The sequence below is a fragment of the Nelumbo lutea genome, chromosome 2, assembly GCF_056320005.1.
Source record: "Nelumbo lutea isolate HS-2025 chromosome 2, American lotus-T2T, whole genome shotgun sequence".
NCBI classification, from domain to species: Eukaryota; Viridiplantae; Streptophyta; class Magnoliopsida; order Proteales; family Nelumbonaceae; genus Nelumbo; species Nelumbo lutea.
Window position 1 is genome coordinate 28,818,480 of NC_142685.1, and position 20,727 is coordinate 28,839,206.

At 37.9% G+C, this 20,727-nt stretch overlaps 1 protein-coding gene across 3 annotated transcripts; it reads left to right on the forward strand.

The window, feature by feature from the left end:
- Window positions 1-421: 421 nt before the first annotated feature.
- LOC148869480 (calmodulin-binding receptor-like cytoplasmic kinase 3) lies at window positions 422-19,540 on the forward strand. Of its 3 annotated transcripts, none has more exons than XM_088971530.1 (8): window positions 422-621; window positions 722-1,357; window positions 1,558-1,809; window positions 4,255-4,514; window positions 8,879-9,044; window positions 9,130-9,219; window positions 17,597-17,895; window positions 19,070-19,540. In XM_088971530.1, the coding sequence occupies exons 2-8, from the start codon at window positions 1,051-1,053 to the stop codon at window positions 19,277-19,279; spliced, it is 1,584 nt and encodes a 527-aa protein (XP_088827656.1). In that variant the 5' UTR covers window positions 422-621; window positions 722-1,050; the 3' UTR covers window positions 19,280-19,540. The 3 variants fall into 3 exon arrangements, with proteins under 3 accessions (XP_088827656.1, XP_088827657.1, XP_088827658.1); XM_088971531.1 differs by having other exon boundaries at window positions 437-640; XM_088971532.1 differs by having other exon boundaries at window positions 461-640; window positions 731-1,357.
- Window positions 19,541-20,727: the final 1,187 nt, after the last annotated feature.

Genomic DNA, 20,727 nt, shown 5'->3' on the forward strand with positions numbered 1-20,727 from the left:
CAGTTGATCGCTAGTAAATAACATGGATTGCTTATGCCTGCCGGGCCCACAATAAAGTCACAGATTCCAACCCGTTGACCTGATTTAAATGACTGCCTTGATTAACTTATTGATGACAAATCATTAAATGAACGGTCAATAATAGATCATCGAGCATCCATATATATAAGATCATATGCATCAGCTTACATGGGATTGCACGTTGAAAATGGTGTTCAACTCGTAACGGTCAATTACGAATTCAAGTTGCCTCCAACAAGTCGCGCCCCACAATGCTTCCCAACTGTACCTTGGAAACATTTGTCATCTGGGGATGTACTGTGGGGCGCGAAGTGGGGAGCCAATCCGAGGGCGTCAATTTTATGAAGATGTCCTTTTTATCCTTTTTTTATTTTTTTTTTATTTTTATTATCATGGAACTATGGAAGAATGAAACGACGGCAAGAGAGCGGTTTCCATCAGGTTTAAGCCCACCTTCCGGGCCGGTTTCCTCTGCCTTCTTCGTTGTTTCATTAAATGAAGAAGCCAAGTTTTTCTACTCTTCTTTGCATTGATGGCTCTCTCGTAGTTTAGCTTCATCCTCAAATTGGGATCAGCCTGTTCAGCTCTGCCTCTGTACAGGTCAAACACCTGAAACCAGGTTGGTCCCTTATGTATTTTGCGATTTTGGGTGTATCAGTTCATTGAACTTGTAATCTTCTGGTTTCCCTTGAATTATTAGTGTTTTCAGGTTTTTTAGCTTTATTGCTTTCTGGGTTTGCTTGCTTTGTGGATCTGGTGAACTGAGTAGCAAAAGAATTCTTTCCACTTTCGAGCGCATGGGCTTGCATGATTTTCGCAATCTGAACCCTGGAGTTTGACTTTACTCGTAGTGGATTTTGACTTAAGCGCTTCTACCAGCAGGGTCCTTCACGGGTTAATTGGGTATCGAGAATTCTGGTTGAATTTTGGGAGGTTACTTTCATTGTCGTCCCAGTGATATCCCACGTTTTGTTTGGCGGGAATTCCGGTAAATACAGAGATGGTTCGTGTCATATTTAAGTGCTAAAAATGGATTTTGGGGGGTTTAGTTCGTTGAAAATGGCTTTGCTTGGATTTAGTTTGTTGATGTTAGTACAGTTGCTGGGTAGCTTTGTCTATTGCTCAGTGACTGAGTTAAAGGATTGTAGAGGTGACCGACTCGCCTATTCGGTGTCTCCAGAGCAAGAATTCTTTTATATAAATGGGAATAAGGTGGACATAGTTAGTTTCTGCGATTCTCTTGTATTCCACCATGCAATTGGATGTTTCCTTCACTCGGGTGTGGAAGAATGGCGAGGACTTGGAAGGAAATACTGTGGTTTAGAACTGGACAAAGGTATGCATCTTTTGATAACCTTGAGTCGAATAATGTTATAGAGATATGACACAAGCATCAACAACGTAGGAATTCTGCTAATCGATTTGCTATTTGATTGCTTGATTTGGGTTTTGGGCTAACTGTTTTTTGGACTTCATTTTCATGTTTTATCTTTAACCATTAACCGGAAAAGGATTGTTTCATTTGATTTGGTGAAGAAACTATCCTTCGAAGGGCAGGGAGAAAAAATCGGCGTGAATTGGAAATGAATGAAGACGCTTTACGCAAGCTTGATGAAAAGATTCATCAAAGAAATGACAACCCTGATCATAGACCATGGTTATCCCCAAAGACATTGGCCATGGCGGTACCGGGAATGTTCCTACTTTGTTGCATTATACTTTGTCCCTGTTTCCGTTCAAGAAGGAAAGAATCTGAACAAGCTGCTCTTGCCAATGACTCGAGTTCAAGTGAGTCCTATCTTTAATGCACGTTACAAGTTTTCTTTTTCCTGTTTCCCCTTCTTCCTTTTCTATTGTCCTTTGGAGGCCCAAAAAATGTTATCTGAGAAATGCTGAACAATTGATTTGAGAAGTTCTTTTTCTTTGCAATATGTAACCAACTTGCTGTTATTGACCAGACTGCACGTTATTTATGGATTCTCCACACATCAGGAAAGGACTGCACAGGTTTTTTAGTTCAATTCAAGGACTATATGGATACTGAATGAATGGGAGTTGTTTTTCTAGATTTGCTGGTAGACCCACAGAAAATTGCTGTTTATCTGCCGAACCATTAAAGACATGTTGGTTTTGGTTGGTGCTAGAATTGTTTCTCTTAGATCAACTTCACCCAATTAATGTGCAGATAAAATCAAATTAGTAATCTCTTACTCTTATTAACTTGTAGCTTTCTTGGTCTTTCCAGTTCTCGCTTTCTCTGCATAACTGGCCTGATGAGTCTACTATATGTCCAATGCTTTCAACTTCAGAGTATATACATAGGCTTCACATGGAGTCTCCTCTTCTCTCCTTCACACGTGAAATATTAACAAAATAAAGAATTTACTAAAAGTTTTAAATTAGGTTTCTTTGTTTCCCATCATAAAGTTTCACAAAATCTCCACTTACAAACATGTCTCCCCATATGCTTTTCTTCATTTCATGAAACTTTAGGCTAAATTGTGAAGTGGCAATTAAGGAAGGGTCCCCAAATTAGCTCCCATCTTTACATCCAGCCTCCCAATTAATATCTCTAAATTTTTATTAGTAAAGAAAATATTAGAAATTAAATTCCAGTTCCTTTTTTTATTCATCTTTATCACACACAAATCACCAATTGAATCCCTCATCCAGCCAAACACCTCCTACACTGTTTTATTAAATTTTCCTAATATTACTCAACCATAATCCCTCCTCTCCCAAATGTCAATCACTTAAGTTTTAAAATGTTTAGCATTCACATAATTAACCAAAACAGCTATTCTTCTTCAAAAATGTCTGTTTTTATTTATTTTTTTTAAAGGCATCAAAAACATCTACTTCAATTATAGAACCACTTGCATCAAATAATTTATTTATCTTATTTTTCCCCATGGCCTAGACAACATGGGGTTAATCTTTCTTCTTCTTCTACAATATTCTAGGGAAACCATGCTCCTTTCCATGGGTTATCAGGTTTTTTCTTTTTTTATTAATTTAAATAGACTAGTTTCATAGGTTGTTTTGATTCAATTGTTTTTTATGCTCATGTCTTTAATGCTGGCTTCATGTAATAAAATGTAGGAGGAAAGCACCTAATGTGAGCATTTGATTATCTTGGTCAGTTCAAATTTGAAATTGTTTTTCTTTTATAACTTGGTTACTGATCTCGTGATAAGCACTTAATTTATGTACTTTCATAATATATAAACTATATAAAAAGGAATAAGTTAGAAGCTCAATAATTAAGAAAGAAAAGAAAATATTTTTCTATTATTTTTGTAGTGATACAGTGGACCAGACCTGATATTCTTTATGTGTGGTCCCATAAGTTCAGTCTTTTATTTCTTATTTTTGGCTTTATGCTTTCTTTCTTGTACTGTTATAGGTAGCAGGGCACTTTTGTCCTTTTACCTAATGCTATGTTAAACATATAAATAATACTGCCTTGGGCGGCAGTAAGTGATTTTCGCCCATTCCTCTCTTGCTCTTCCTCTTTTCTCTTTTCTCTTTTCTCTTTTCTCTTCTTCTACCTCTTCTTCTCTTCTCTTTTTCTCTCTTCTTCTTCCTATTGATTTCTGTTTTCTCTTCTACCCAGAAGTTCTGCTAACAGCAGTAACTTCAAGTATTTTCATACAAAGAATTAGAAATGTATAAAGAAGTGCTGAACTTTGGTGAATTATTGCTACTACATTTTTTCCCTTAAAAATGCCTTTTGAAACAGCAGCCCATGCATTGCATGGGTCATTGCTAGTAAACACATAAGCATAGTTTTTGTTGAACTAGTGGTTGGTGTACTAGTGATTGTTACACTTCTTTTTTTGTTTCCACAGAATCTAGTGTCTAAGTTTCATGAATTTCTTGAAATATTGACATTTTCTTCTAGCTTTGACTTTCTTGAAAATGAAATACAACTAAAACCTAGTATGTTTAGAGATTTGAATAACATAGGAATAGTTTGTAAGAAAGTTATGAGATTCTTTTTACTTTTTAAAAAGAATAGAATCTATCATCCTATTTGGTTGGGGATGTTGAAATTCCAGTGAAATTTCAAAAAAAAAAAAAAAAAGAAACAAAAGATTTCATTTCAAAGTATATTGAAACCTATCCAACAATTAAAATTTAGTATCTTGCTTCTGCTTGTCACAATTCAACTTGTTTGGTTCAACTCATTTTTAGTTTTGCTGCCTAACTAGATCATTTTTTATTCTGCAGAGCATTCAGTTTCAATGGAAGTACTTTCTTCTTCTAATAAGATTCCACCCAGTCCACTTCGAGTCCCACCTAGTCCTCTCTACTCAACACCATCACCAAGATTTAATAGAGTTGGATCTGTACATCTCAATATGAGTCAGGTTATCAAAGCTACCAACAATTTCTCACGTTCACAACAGATAGGTGAAGGAGGTTTTGGATCTGTCTATCGAGCCCAATTGCCAGGTGGCCAGGTTGTTGCCATCAAGCGAGCAAGAAGGGTAATCAATTTCTTTCTCCCTTTGGATATGGATGATTGTAGAAACCATCTTTCTAAAGAAAACAAAGATGGCAAACATGAATAAAGAGTAGAAAAGGCAATCAAGTGGGGCAATAGGTTCATGCAAGAGTTTTCATTCAGCAAAATAATTGTGCATAAATGTGATTAGTTTTACAATTGAAATTCCTTAGTCAGGGCCATTTCCAATGTTGGTTGCTACCTTCTAGGGTCTTGTGAGGGGTAGACTGAATACAAACCTAACCTATGGCTTTTTTGCATAAAGTGTCCACTCTAAGACTTAGATTATGTTCTCACACTTGTTAACCTGAGATTTCACCACTGCACAAAGCAATGGCCATTGGCCCCTATTAGAAATTCCTTAATCATTTTGAATAAGAAAAAGGCGCACCTAACTTTTTGATAAAAAAAGGCACACCTATTGCCCCTCACAAGACCCTAGGTTATTGTGACTAGCATTCTTAGGAAGGACCATATAACTCCTGGACCTTTCTAAAAGCATTGAAAGCAGGCTTACTAGGAAGAAAAGTAGTAAAATAAGAATATCTTCATGGTATATGTAGACATGTCATTTATTGAGCAGTTCCCAAGAGCCTCCATATAACTCCTGGACCTTTCTAAAAGCATTGAAAGCAGGCTTACTAGGAAGAAAAGTAGTAAAATAAGAATATCTTCATGGTATATGGAGACATGTCATTTATTGAGCAGTTCCCAAGAGCCTCCATAAAAATTCAGTGTGATCAAGGGTTACAGTTATATGATTTTAATCTATTCATCTGGGCAATGAAAAAAGACTGAGGATCCAAAATCCATCCACAATCCAAGGTCCCTAACTTACCATGCTCTATGTGCTAGAACTTGTGGTAGTTGCAGAGGGCACCTATATTTATCTCTTATGGTGAAGGAACCCTCATTGAAAGTCTTCTAAAAATGGTAAAAGGAGGGTGGGAAAAAGATGTGAGCAGATGACTAGGGTATTGTTTTCCTGATTCGTTGATTTGGGGATGTGGGTGGCTGGATATACTTGCTTGGTATTGAATTTTCTTATAGTGGATATGTTTGATTATTGTGGATTGCTTATGTTCTCTGTTTATGTGAAGTGCTAGTTATTTTTCTTTTTCTTCCATTCCATAGTTATTGTGAGGTGGTTATGTCCATGGTTCATAATATCAACAATTTTGTGAAAATTTCCCAAAATATCCCCATTTTGCTTGGTGACAATATGAAAATTTTCTGGCACCTATTTTCCTAATACCTGTGATATTTTGCCAATATGTTGGTGGTATTTCAGATTTCATTAATAACTATATATTTAAAAACTTTTAAATATTTTTTGAAAATATCATATTTAAAAAAAAAACTTTTCCTAAAGGAACTAATGGGGAATTGCTTATTAGATAATTGGCTTACTATTTTGATATGATTTACTTAATAAAATACAATAGTTCAAAAGAAGAAAAATTCATATAACTACAAAATAAGGTTTTCAATCTAATCAAAACAAAAGGTAACAAAATAGAAAAATCAAAATGGAAAGCAAATGGAATATTTAATGAAAAGAAGATGAATAAAAGACTAAAATGGAGACAAAGAGAAAGATACCTATTAAAGGGAAACAGCCTTGGAAACCCAATGCCTTCAGGAATAGGGGTGTTTTTAGGGATGCATTTGGGCATATAATTGCTTTATATTCAGGCCTGATTGGATTGGGGGACTCTATCTTTGTTGAGTTTCAAGCAGTATTACAGGAGGTGCAGGCTCACAAGACAGCTAAGTGTGGACAGATTGATTATTGAAGGGGATTCCAAGCAGGTATTTGGGTGGTTGATAGATTCAGATTCTGTTATTTGGACTTACATGGAAGCTGTGAAAATATTCAAATTGTTAACCTCTAATATGATTGTAAGAATTCATTGGAAAACGAGGTCAGCTAATGGGATGGCAGATTACTTAGCTAAGCAAGGGGTACATAGGGAAAGTTTGTTTTGGGCTCAATTGTAATTTGCTCTGTAACCGAGGCTGTATTTCATGCCTCCACTTGGGAAGCCTCTTTGTATACTCTCTGGTTTAATCATTAATAAATCATTTCTTTACTTACAAAAAAATACCCATTTAAAGTTTCTTAATTTTCTCCTATTTGATTTATATAAGATAAAATTGCAGCTTTGATTGTTTATGTGGACAATATCGTAACCAAACGTAATTGAGTGTCAGAAATAAAGAATTTGGAGGAGTTCTTAACTTCCTAATTTGTGGTGAAGGATCTAGGTCGACTATGCTATTTCCTTGGAAACAAGGGTGTCTTCTTATCACAAAGGAACTACATCTTAGATTTATTACAAGATTCAGGTAAGTTGGGGGGGGCGGGGGTCAAACTAGCCAACACACCCATTAAACAGAACCATAGACTGGGGGATAGTGAAGGGGAGCCCCTCCTTGATGTTAAGCAATTCTAGACTAGTAAGATTGTTGTGTCTGTCCATGACCATGCCTAATGTTTGCCAATTCTAGAGATTAGGTGCTGATTTGGGCTACATCAATTGATGACAGGAGGTCCACCATTGGATATTGCACCTTTGGGAGGCAACTTGACAACCTGGATAAGTAAGAAGCTAACAATGGTAACAAGGTTTAGCATAGAAGTTAAGTACTGAGCCATGGATCATTGGCTCATGGGGTGGATGAAATGTTGTGGATCAAGAATCTCTTGAGAACGCTTTGGGATTCACAGTCGACAATTCTGTTTCTCTTTACTGTGACAACAAGGCTGCTATTAAAATAGCTCCTAATCCTATATTACGTGAGCAAGCTAAACATATTGAAGTAGACAAATTCTTCATTAGAGAAAAACTTGAGAGGGGTGAAGTTTGTTCACCTTATATAAGCTCTAAGGAGCAATTAGCAAATGTATTTACAGAAGGGGTCAATGCCATGCGTCACAATGAGTTATTTACCAAGTTGGGAATGATTGACATTTATAACCCAACTTGAGGGAGAGTGTTGTAATGAAGGGTTATTTACCTTGGCTATTGTGCAGGGGTATTTTAGTCATTGTCCTTATCTAGCACTGATTTCAACATGAAAGAATCAAACACTAAAACTAGAACTAAGACAAAATTATATCTCATGAAATCTAGGGATCAGTTTTTTTTTTTCTATTAACGCATGAGGGAGATACAAAGAAAATGGGTCTATAAACTCTAAATGTCAAATAAAAAGAAAGAAGAAGACAAACAAATGAAGAGATGGGGCCATTGTTATTTTTGAATGCAACAAAGATATGGAGGAGACGTGATGTAGGATGGGGTAGGGGCCCTACTAATTTAAGATCTGATGGTGGGCTTTGTGGGATGAAGGGTTGTAGGTGATTAATGATGAAGAATGAGGGTAGAAAAGAAAGTAAATAGCTTTATCAAAAGAGAGAAGAATTCTTCTTGTTAATCTCTTGAAGGAAGAAATAAGATAGAGAGGGGGAAAAAGAGAAATTTCTGGCAACAACCATGGTTCACTAAACCAAATTTTATTTCAGCATATCAACTCTTCTTGAACTCCAATTACAATAACCCTATTTATAGACTCAACTTATTATCTCGGATGTTCCTTTACAGACTCCAATTTGGACTAGGAAACTGATCCAAAACAACTTGGAATCAACACAAGTCCACAAGTAATCTGTAAGAACACTTAAATAAGGCTTCAAAGAAAAAAAAAAACACTTAAGGAAAGATTCCAACTCTTAAATAACTCAAGTAACTCATTATTGATCCCACTAAGACTTATTTTAAAGTTTAAAGACACATGAAATTACTAAAAAGTAACCCACGAGTTTACTAAAAATAGTAATTACAAGAACTACTATAAATAGTAAGTCTGGTAGTTACTAAAAATTGGCATTCTAATTTTACATTATTGGATTTTGGAGTTGATTCCTCAGCTAATTATCTGAAAGGAATCTTAATGTTAATAAATGATGTAGTGTGTCATTGTGTTCTAAGTAAAGAGGAGGAACACTCTTATCCTCTTTTGGAGGTCTAAAACTAAAAGTTGGTTAAACTTGAAAAGAAAAGGTGAGCTGCACAAATTAGTTAACCTAGATTTCCAACAGTCTGATAGTTTATAAAATTATTTTGTCATGATCTTACTTTCGTTACTTCGCACTTTCAGAGATGTTAAATCATGGTACATATTCACCACTTTAGTGTGAATAAACTGTTTAAAGGACATCTGAGTTTATTTTTCATAAAGGAGGTTAATGATGAACAAAATAATTTTTGTATATGTCAAGATTATATTGAGGTGCTTCCTTCAAATACAATACTCTTCTGTTGACATGTAGACGTTAGACAGGAACAACGTGAGAATCTACGGTCTGAATTCAGCAGCGAAGTTGAACTACTAGCCAAAATTGAACATAGGAATCTAGTGAGACTACTTGGTTATGTTGATAAAGGAAATGAATACATTATCATTACAGAGTATGTTCCAAACGGTACTCTTAGGGAGCATCTGGATGGTAATCGCCATACACAAAGGACTTAATAATATTTTAATCTAAATTACCACTTAAGAATCATTATTTTGGTTGTTACACTGTGCAGGTCAGCGTGGAAAAATCTTGGACTTCAATCAGCGACTGGAAATTTGCATTGATGTTGCTCATGCCCTGACATACCTCCATCTATATGCAGGTTAGGGAACTTTGCATTTATTCTGGATTCTTTTTCTTTTCTTGTGATGTCATATCCTATGGCTCATTTTTAACACTTATCTGAGTAAAGTGGGATTTAACTACAATATTTTGTTTAGAAGCATTGATGCTCAAAAGAGTTGGAATGGTTCTTTACTTCTTAGATGTGTTGGTTTGAAACAGCTCTTAGCTTCTAAAGATTACAAGAGTTCATCTTATTGTTTCTCATATTTTCTTTCTTCATTCCTAATTTTGGACATGGAGTTTACTTAGTTGATCTTCTTTTTATTGTTTTTTGGATGTCTGGAGAGGGGGCAGTAAAGATCCTTAAAGTTTTTGAGAACTTTAGTGTCCTACTCTGTGGTTTCTTAAATACTTGTCTTCTCTCATTATGTTTTGGTCCTCTTTATCATAGATTTGTCAATTGTAAAGTTCTGAACTAACATATTACATCTGATATGTACATTTTTAGGACTCTATATCCCATCATTTAGTCATTGGTTTAAAAAAGAAATATGTTCTGCCCTTAATTTTATCACTCAAGGAGCTACAATTTGAATTATTGTCTTGACACTCGTTCACTTTTTGAATAACACAAACACAGGATAGCCTTTCTCACTACCTTTATGCATACCCATGCATACATATGCATTAATATATCACTTGGTGTTGGACATGATACTAACTAGATACAACACCAGGTATTCTATGAGAATTTTTAGATGTACTCTATAGCATTAACACTCTTAAAACATGTAAAATGGTATGTTTAAAAAAAATATACTAAAAAAATATACATATATTAGAAATTTAATTACATTTGGCAAGACACAATTCTTGAGAAATCAATGTAGTCCTGACTATCCAGGGTTTTGGGGAGTATGGACTGGATATGGACCTAACCTCCAGCATTTTTAGCATAAAGTGGCCACTTTCAGACTCAAACCTACATTCTAGATGTAAATCAGTCCTCTAAAACTGATATAAACTTGATTAAAATTAGAGAGAAAAGTGGAAGAAAGGTAGAAGACAACAATACAAAGGAAGAAGATGGAGAAAAAGAGGAAGAATAAAAAGAGTTCGATAATCTCCTCTCTCCTCTCTGTAATCCTTTTGTTAATCTTCATTCACTAAGTTAATTACAAGTGTGCCATTAAGTGGGCGGCCAGCTAAGCAAGAACTTAAAGTAAGCTTATAAAAAGAAGTAACATACCCATTAACAAACAAATAAATAACACACCACAAAAATAAAAGAATAGATACTAGAGCCCATTCGACCCAGTCTCTCTACACTCCCCCTTAAGCTGAGCATATATGTCAATCATGCCCAACTTTCTTATATAGTGTGTTAGCTTCCCTCTTGGAACTTCCTTGGTCAAAACATCAGGCAATTGCACTTCTGAAGCAATAAATGGCAGACAAACTTCCCTTGAAACAACTCTTTCCTGTATAAAATGTCTATCAACCTCAATGTGCTTAGTTCTGTCATGTTGAACAGGATTATGTGCAATGTTGATAGCTGTCTGGTTCTCATAGTAGACATCATTGGATTTTTATAGTCAAATCCCAACTCTTCTAAAAGTGATCACAGCCACAGTAGTTCTAACACACTGCTTCAGTAGAGGATATCTAGCAACTAGCCAACTACAGACTGTTTCTTACTCCTCCATGAGACAATGTTCCCTGCCACCAAAGCACAATGTCCTGAGGTGGATCTCCTATCGTCAACACATCCAGCCTAATCAGCACCAGTGTATGCCTCTAGCTTCATGTGTTCATGCTTGGCAAATAGAATACCTTTCCATGGAGTACCTTTCAAGTAACACAGAACTTTCTGCAGCAGCTAAATGTGTATTTCTGGGAGAATGCATAAACTGACTAATAACACTCACTGCATAGGAAATATCTAGCCGAGTCATGCAGAGATATAATAACTTCCCAAGCAGTCTTTGAAACACTCTCCTATCTAACTAAAGTTCACCATCAGTAATAGAAAGCTTATGAGTGGGATCAAGGTTTTTAAAACTAAACCGGACAACGAACCTGATGAATCAATTTTTGGTCATGTATCAAATTTTTTGTGCTAAGTACCTCGTCATTTGGTCTGCTTCCAAGTGGCCTATGACTTAGAGGCCGAAGTGGAGAACTTTTGCTGAATGAGGCCTGGGATGCTAAGCTGATCAGGCTGAGCTGGGGGCAGATTAGGTGCTAAGCTGGGCAGGTTAGGTGCAGAACTGATTGGGCCGAGTTGGGCAGGTTAGGTGCCAAACTGACTGGGCCGAGCTTCATATTAGGTGACGCTAAGGGCCGAGCTGCCTATTAGGTGCCGAGCTGGCTGGTGGCGAGCTGGACTGATTGTTGAGCTTCGTAGTTCTTTAGAGATCTGCGAGGAATCAATGTCAGAGGACCCGGGGTGGCTAACCCTACGAGGTCGCTCCGATGCTTAAGTTAGTACTCTCATGGTAGTCGCGAGCTAAAAATCACAAAGTATGAGAGCTAGAATATGCTTGCCCCCCTCATGTCATTGGGGTTGGTGCCTTTATATAGGCATGGTTTGGCGTGGGCTTCACGCACCGTATCCGAGATTTCCAAGAAGTCACCTAAGTGGTCCGAGATTCCCGGAGGCAACCGCCATGCACGTTGACCACCCTCCTGATCGTTCGGTACGTGGGCCAACTTCCAAGGTTCGTGGGAGTGTTGGGATATGCATGCCGAATTTGTTGGCGAGCACGTCTCGCAGGTCGTCATGTCGGCGCCTGTGCCAGGCCGCCAGTTCGGCTCCTAGGCTAGGCTTTCAGCTCGCACCAGGGCCAGGCTTTCAGCTTGCGCCAGGGCCAGGCCGCCAAGTGTGCTAGGTCGCCAAGTCGGTGCCTGTGCCAGGCCGCCAGTTCACGTCTGTGCCAGGCCGCCAGGTGGGACACCATCAACTTGGCTAAGGCAAGTTGTTGCCTAAGTGGTTCTAGGTGTCACCTAGTTGTCCCTAGGTGCCTGTCACGATATCATTGGAGGGCCAAATCCGCCCTCATTAGAACCGATCAGGGGTTTGGTTCTTAAGTTGAATGGTCTGACCATTTGAACCGAATGGACGATCCGTTATGACAAAAAAATAAAAATAAAAAATGGCTAAACCATTGAATGGTTCGAACACCCATGTTAGCGGTTTGCTAACCAAATCAACGGTTTTTGGGGAAATAACAGTTCTGGGGTAAGACGAAACTAGTCACATGATCGGTTCCCAGTTTTTTCGGTCTGATCGTCCAGTTCGGTTTGGTTTTGAAAACCATGATTGGGATCTATAGGGGTGGAGGCCGGTTTAGCACCAAGTTTACCAGTCTCTGCAAGGAGGTCAAGAACATACTTGCACTGAGAAATGAAGATACCATCCTTAGATCTAGCAACTTCAATTCCCAAGAAATACCTGAGATCTCCTAAATCCTTGATCTCAAATTCAGAGTTAAGAAACTTTTTGAGTTTACTAACCTCCTGGGTGTCATTACCCGTGATCACAATGTCATCAACATAAACAATCAGAAAACTCACCAAAGAGTTACTTCTTTTCAAAAACAAGGTATGGTCAGATTGAGTTTGTCTGTAACCAAAGGAGACAAGAGCAGTCCTGAATCTCTCAAACTAGGCCCGAGGAGACTGTTTGAGACCATAAATGGATTTTTGCAGTTTACACACCTTTCCTTGCATTTCCTTTCCATACACTCCCGGAGGCAAAAACATATAGACATCTTCATGTAGATCTCCATTCAAAAAGGCATTTTTAATATTAAACTGGTGGAGAGGCCAATCAAAAGTAGCAGTTAGAGACAACAAAACTCGGACTGAGGTCATCTTGGCCATAGGAGCAAAAGTCTCAAGGTAATCAATACCATACATCTGAGTCTAGCTTTTAGCAACCAATTGGGCCTTAAACCTCTCAATAGAGCCATCAGAATGATATTTAATGGTAAATACCCATTTACAACCTACTGGTTCCTTTCCCTTTGGCAAATCCACAATATCCCAGGTATGGTTCTTTTACAAAGCATCCAATTCAGCCATCATAGCATCCCTCCATTCAGGTTTAGATAGGGCTTTTGGTACAGACTTCGGTATCACATGGGAAGAAACAAAAGCAAGAAAAGAGTAATAGGTAGGGGATAGAAGGCTATAGGACAGGTGTTTAGAGATACAATGTGTTGTACACTTCCGCTTGCCTTCTCGAAGGGCAATAGGAAGGTCAAGGTCTGGGAAGGTAGGTGTCTTAGAGGAAGGTTGACCTATTACCTCAATAATGATGGGAGGAGCAAGTGGCTCTTCTGCAGGAGTGGAAACAACTTGCCCATGCCTGAATCTATGTCTTTGGTATCACCTTTGGAGAACAAGATGTGAGGGAATTATAGGAGGGTGAAGTGGAGGGAGGAGGAGGAGCAAGAACACTTGAGGTAGGAGGAGAGGACAACTCAACAGATGACTCAAAATGAACAAGAAGAGGAACTGCTGGTGACATAGCAAGAACTCCTCAGATTGCTCCCCCTCAAGAGAAGTATTAAAGAAAGGAGTAGACTTAGCAAATTTGACATCCCGAGAGACAAAGTGGGTGCCACTAACTGGATCAAAACAACAATATCCGTTATGTGTGGAGGCATATCCTATAAAAATACACTTACGTGCCTTAGGTTCAAATTTGTGACTTTGATGGCTATGAAGATGTACATAACATGTGCACCCAAAAACTCGGAGAGGAAGAGAAAAGAGATCCTCATCCGGAAAGAAAAGGCTAAAGGGGGTTTTGAAACTCAAAATCCAGGAAGGCATACCGTTTTTAGTAGGAACATGGGATGCAAAAAGGAGGGATCTAGTAACCTTAACCACATGGCGGTTCTTCCTTTCCGCCACTCCATTTTGCTGTGGAGTGTAGGAATAAGAACTCTGAGGAATAACCCCAAAAGTCTCAAGGTAGGATGGGGGGTTCTTCTCAAAATATTCCATAGCATTATCAAAATGGAATACTTTGATCTGGGTGTTAAGTTGGGTAAGAATAAGTTCATGAAATTTTTGCACAATAGTCTGTACTTCATCCCTAGATTCCATGAGATAAATCCAAGTGTAACGAGAATATTCATAAATAAAAAGGATAAAGTACTTGTAACCCCCCATAGTAGGCAAATGATATGGCCCCCACACATCAAAGTGCACAATATGAAAAGGAGAAATATATCTTTTATTGCTTACTGAATAAGACTGTCTACAATGCTTTGAAAGTTCACAAGACTCACAATGAAGACTCGATAAAGACACTCCCTTAAACATGTTGGAAAACAACTGACCAAACTAGAAATGACATAACATGACTCTATCAATAGACTCTAACAAAACTGACTCCAAGGCTACTCCATGAGGTGGTCCAAGACTCCTATCAGGTGTGCCCAACAAGTATATTCCATTCACCTTATGGCCACTCCCAATCGTCCTTTGAGATTTCAGGTCTTGAAAAACACAATGGGTAGGAAAGAAGGTTATGCTACAGTTCTTGGATTTAGTTAAGTTGCTAATAGATAAAAAATTGGTATTAAGTTTGGGGACATGAAAAACAGAGGATAGAACAAGGGTGTTAGAGGTCTTGATATCCCCCTTGCCAGAGATGGGAACAAGAAACCCATCAGCAAGAGATATTTTCTCTTTATTAGAGAGAAAATGATATGAACAAAAAAGGTTAGACAAGCTGGTCATATAATGTGATGCACCAGAATCAATGATCCCAGGGATTTTATGATTAATTGAAACATAAGCATGATTTGTAGAAGCACGAATACCTGAGTTAGTAGATATGGATGATGATGATGTGTTGCTTGAAGAGTGGAATGTAGAGACAATGATTTCCAAGTGATTCAATAGCCTTCCATACCTTTCAAACTTTGCCTTTATTGCTGCCAACTGTTCCATGGCTGACTTTTCTTCTCTTTTCTTATTCCCTCCTTCGGGCACTGTGCCAACATTAGCATTCTTAGGCTTTCCTGTCTGACCAATCTTCTTAAAATTGTTGTTATTCTTAAACCTGCCTGGTAGAAGATTTGGATGAAGCTTCCAGCAAATGTCCTTATTATGCCTCGGTTTCTTGCAGTATTCACATATCAGCTCTTTCTTTTTAGTTGGATCCTCTGGCTTTATTCTAACATGTGCAAAGTGTTTTGTAGGTGGACTCTGTAACTGAACCTACCGCCTACTCTCTTCACTGCTTACCATAGCATATGCTTGGAAAGAATGACTTCATCATTGGCCAGAATATTCTGCCTAATAATGTCAAACTCAGGGTTGAGTCCTGTAAGAAACTCAAACACCCTATTTCGTTCCACCAATTTCCTAAAAGTCTTTGCATCTTTTGCACTCTCCCATACAACTATCTCTACAACATCAATTTCCTGCCATAGAGATTTCAGAATAGTTGTAAATTGCCACACTCTTCTCCCCCTGTCTCAGGTTTTTCACATCACTTTTCAACTTATAGGCTCTTGCCACATTCAATTTTTGTGAATAGGTTTCCGTAACACTGTCCTAGATCTCCTTGGCTGAAGACATCCAAAGATAATGCTGACTTATATGGGGCTGCATAGAGTTGACCAACCATCCGATTATTGTATAGTTCTCTTACATCCATTTCTCAAATGTAGGGTTTGTCTCTTCAGGTTTCACCTTACTACCCGTGAGATACCCTAATTTACCTCTACTACAGACATAAATCCGTATAGACTATGCCCAAGCTAGGTAATTGGTTCCATCCAACTTAATTGTGGTCACACCAGTCAAAACGGAATCTACTAAGACAAGCCCGGATATCGGCATCTGTTTGAACTCACTTCCGTATTGCTCCATTGATTAAACAAAAATAAAAAAACTAGATTTTTAGACTTTATAAACTTACTTGAAGTCAAAATAGTACCCAAATACTTGACAGCTAGGGTTTCACTGCACTCGACTGTCGGGGAGGAAGAGAGAAGACGCAACCACTCCTACCAGAGCTTTCCAATCTCTTTCAAGACTTAAACGCACACTTCTAGAAATCAAAATACACCTCCCAAGCATTGAGCACCACACCAAAAGCTTCTCCTTTACATGTAACTTTGGAACTCTCTAATCGGCTAGGATTTTGGGTAGAAAAAATACAGCATCACTTCTTGGCAGTTTTCGGCCAGGCTTCAACTCTCCAAACCCTTTACCAACTGGGCAAAAGATCCTCTAAACTATAGGGAACTTATCTCTCCATATACTCTCCTAATCGAAAGGTGTATGGGAAAAGAGAAAAAGGAAAAAAAGAGAAGGGAGAAACCTTCTCTGATACCAAGAAGTAAATCAGTTCTCTAAAACTGATATTAACTTGATTAAAATTAGAGAGAAAAGTGGAAGAAAGGTAGAAGACAGCAGTACAAAGGAAGAAGATGGAGAAAAAAGGAGGAAGAAGAAGAAGAATCCGATAATCTCCTCTCTCCCCTCTCTAATCCTTTTGTTAATCTTCATTCACTAAGTTAATTACAAGTATGCCCTTAAGTGGGTGGCCAGCTAAGCAAGAACTTAAAGTAAGCTTATATAAAGAAGTAACAGGCCCACGAAGACAGGCCCATTAACAAAAAAATAAATAACACCACGAAGACAGGCCCATTAACAAAAAAATAAATAACACACTATAAAAATAAAAAAATAGATACTAGGGCTCATTTGGCCCAGTCTCTCTGCAATTCTCATGCTTGTCCACCCAAGAGCCAAGACAATTAATTTCATCTCTCATTATACAAGAAAACCCTTTCCACCTTTGATCTTGCAAGATTATCTGAGAACAAATTTAATTCTATGGGGATTCACCACTGTTGGACAGAAGGATGACAAAATGTCTTTGATTTCATTGACATAGTAAGCCACTTCTCAAGGACTGTACCCAAGATTTGCTGCTCCATCTGATTACATTGGCTGAATTCCCCCTTGGATAGCTATTAGAAGAAGACCTGAACCTCTTTACAATACAAACCCCAATGAGGAAGGCTAATACTTGTGCCTTGCTCGAGGTGGTCATATTGGTTGGGCCACAAAAACCAATAGAAGATTCCCATCATACCTGTAACGAATCCTATCTATACCAGACAACCCAGGTATCTTTGAGGAGCTTCCATCAAATTGCAGCTTAATCTATCCTTCAATCTGGAATAACTGAATACCTTTATATGGCATCAGTTAAACCTTTAATGTAGAAAATTTGGCTTGTTGTGAAACTGAACTTACTTCCACTCAGCATAACTAAAGCTATTAACCTAGGAAGCAGTGACTCTTTTTTGTCACACTTGAGCCTGCTGACTCTTGGTTAAATGTGCTACTTCCTTTTCATTCTTATCTCTCAATAGAGAAGCAAATAATCCACCGAGATGTAAAATCCTCCAACATTCTGCTTACTGAGAGCTACAGAGCCAAAGTGACTGATTTCGGCTTTGCAAGAGTTGGTTCAAATGAAGATGATCAGACACATATATCAACCAAAGTGAAGGGAACTGCAGGTTACCTTGATCCTGAATACCTGAAGACGTACCAACTCACCCCCAAGAGCGATGTGTACTCGTTTGGGGTTTTGCTTGTAGAAGTTCTTACTGGCCGTCGCCCACTGGAGATAAGGAGAGCTCCAAAGGAAAGGATCACAATCAGATGGGTATGCACTTTAATCTCTTCTCTTGCCTGGCTTTAGACTGTCATAATTGCTGTGATATCTAGATACCTGTACATGCCTAGCATATCAGTGTTAGACATGACACCTTATCTGATATGACATCAGAACCATATATTGCACGGACACCTGCATATACACTCTATAGCATCAAAACTTTTGAAATATGTTAGATGGTTTGTTTTAACAGAAGTTTCGAGTAAAAAATTTGGTTTGTTTTTATAAATCATACTATAAAAAACTATATATGTTGAAAATTTAAGTATATTTGGCAAGGCAAGCTTTGAGAAATGACAATTAGCTTCAAGTTCTAGATATAGAAACATTATATAAGCATTTTATATGGAATAAATCCCATATTTGTGTCTGGACTTTTAGTAAACGGATAGTTGTATCCCCATCTCTCAATATCCATGGCTACACATCTGTGTCTGGGTATACATTCATTGTCCACTTGTCATTCTTGAAGGAAGAACTGAAAACTGCTATGTGGACTACAAATTCATTTCATAAATAGCATGTTTGTCTTAGGAACATGCTACAGAGGACAGCCTGATTGCAGGATCACAACTTGTTCAAAGTATGAACACTTTTCAGATCATGTTTTCTTTCTTTCTTTTTTTTTTTTTGTGTGTGTGATGTCCTCTTCCCCTGGTAGGGGATGTTTACCCTAGTCCAGTTGTTTTATTCTGGCTAATTTTCAAATATCCAAAATCTAACTAAAAGTGAATACTCTGATTTTTTATCTAAAACTTCTTGGACCAAAAATAGCATGATTTTGGTTTCATTCACCCTGACCAAATTTGTGAAGTTTCACCAAAATTAAAGAGTGTTCACCAATATGTATGGTTTTATTTTTTAAAACAAAAACTGGCATATCAGCAAAATCATGTTGTTTTTGAGGATGTTTCAGTTGTTTTTGTTTTGAAAAATAAAATCATACATATTGGTGAACAACCCCTAAGTGGATGATTATTTGGGAACATCTCATTTTCTGATAAGTAGGTAAACCCCTTTGTTTTTGTGAACAAGTGCTTGTTTTTAAAGACAAAGATATTCCATGCATTAAACTTTGTCATTAAATAGGGAATCTTTTATTGCTTCACTAAGGATGTGCCCAGATTAGGTGATTAAAACCATGCAACTCTGGTGGTGGCAGGCCTTCCAAAAGTTTACTGAGGGAGATTTGGCAGCAATAGCAGATCCTTTAATGGAGGAAGTGATTAGTGCAGAGATAGTCGTAAAAATGTTTGAATTGGCATTCCAGTGTGCTGCACCTACACGGGCTGATAGGCCAGACATGAAAGAAGTTGGGAAGAAACTCTGGGGAATTAGGATGGACTACCTTAGAAGTGTGAATAAAGCATAATATGCAATTGGAAATAGGATGTATGGTTGATAGAACAGTCTTGAGTTTGCAGTTCAAACAAAGATTAGTTCTCTTTGGTCTCTCATACTCCATTCTTTATGTTATTGGTAATGTTCTATGGTTTAACTTACCACTTATGGAAATGCAGCACCTAGTTCCTGGTGGCATTCCATCCCCAATTGATCTACAAGATATATAGCTTCATGTATCCTGATTGTTTGATTACATAATTGGTCTATTAACAATTGTTACATAGTCAAAGGGTATGTGCTACAATGGTTAAAGCAGGTGAGACGTCAGATTCTTGGATAGACCTAGCAAATGCCAGGCCTTCACCTGTACCTCTTTAATGATATCATGCTGGCATGCTGCTAAATGTGGTATTCAAACATGGGGGACCTTTTTGTAAAAAGAAAAAAATAAATAAATTCTGGCTACTCTTGGTAAAACAATAAATAAATAAACCAGGCCAATCCTGGTGAAACCCAGATGACCTGAGCAATAAAACACTAATAAAAATATTCAACTCTAGATCAGTTTCAACATCTGACTAGCTGGGCATCTCCTTAGCCAGACAAAAAGGATGAAGAAAAGGGCTGCGTTGGCCGGTCAGTTGGCTAGGACCTTGTTCCCAAGCCCAGTCGAGTTGTAATAAGTTGAGGGCCAAATAAAGCCCGACCTTTGTCTAGAAGAGCCTAACAAAGCCTGACTGTACCTCTCCTTTTCTTGCTGTATGGTGGTCTCCTTACATGCGTGATAAACCTTTTGTTCTGAAACATTTCAGCCAGGGGATTGACACAATGTATCATAGTTCAAACCAAGTATTATATGCCCATGTACAAACGCCGTTTTACTGTAATCTCTTGGTTGATGGAGGCTACTGCTTTGCCCAAGGAAAGCAAACCAAACTCTATATCACTATAACTTTCTATTAATGAGTTCGGATTTCCTATTTGTCCTCACAGCCCTTGCAGCCACACATCGGGAATATCTCCGTACTTGAATATTTTTATTCATGGGAGATGTTCCTGATGCACGGCTCGGGAGCAAGTGCTGTAAGGTGGGTGTGAGGACCAATTCTATACTTCCTCTTAATCAAATTGCCTGCAGTTTATCCCATAATATTTGACCACTCACATTTCACCACGTCGGTTCCATGCATATGGGTCTCTTATATAAGACTGATGTAGAAGGATACATAAGATCATGAGAGATTCAAGAGATTTGTTTTCTTATATTAACAGAGCAACTTGGGTGAGCCTGGTTGATCATTGCAAATATTTTAAGTCCCACGGTGCTAATATCAATTCTTTAAATTGGGTACCCAACTTGCACTGCCATTATATTCATATATCCATTCATGTAGGTACTTCATCATATGACTCATATCTGATCTGTGTAGATCTTGTGGAAAGGGTTTTGGTTTATAAAAAAACATCTATTTCAAT

Coding starts and splice junctions, on each gene's coding strand:
- LOC148869480 (XM_088971530.1), top strand. CDS start 1,051: ATGGATTTTGGGGGGTTTAGTTCGTTGAAAATGGCTTTGCTTGGATTT. Junction 4,515..8,878: donor CCATCAAGCGAGCAAGAAGG/GTAATCAATTTC, acceptor GACGTTAGACAG/GAACAACGTGAGAATCTACG. Junction 9,045..9,129: donor TCTTAGGGAGCATCTGGATG/GTAATCGCCATA, acceptor TACACTGTGCAG/GTCAGCGTGGAAAAATCTTG.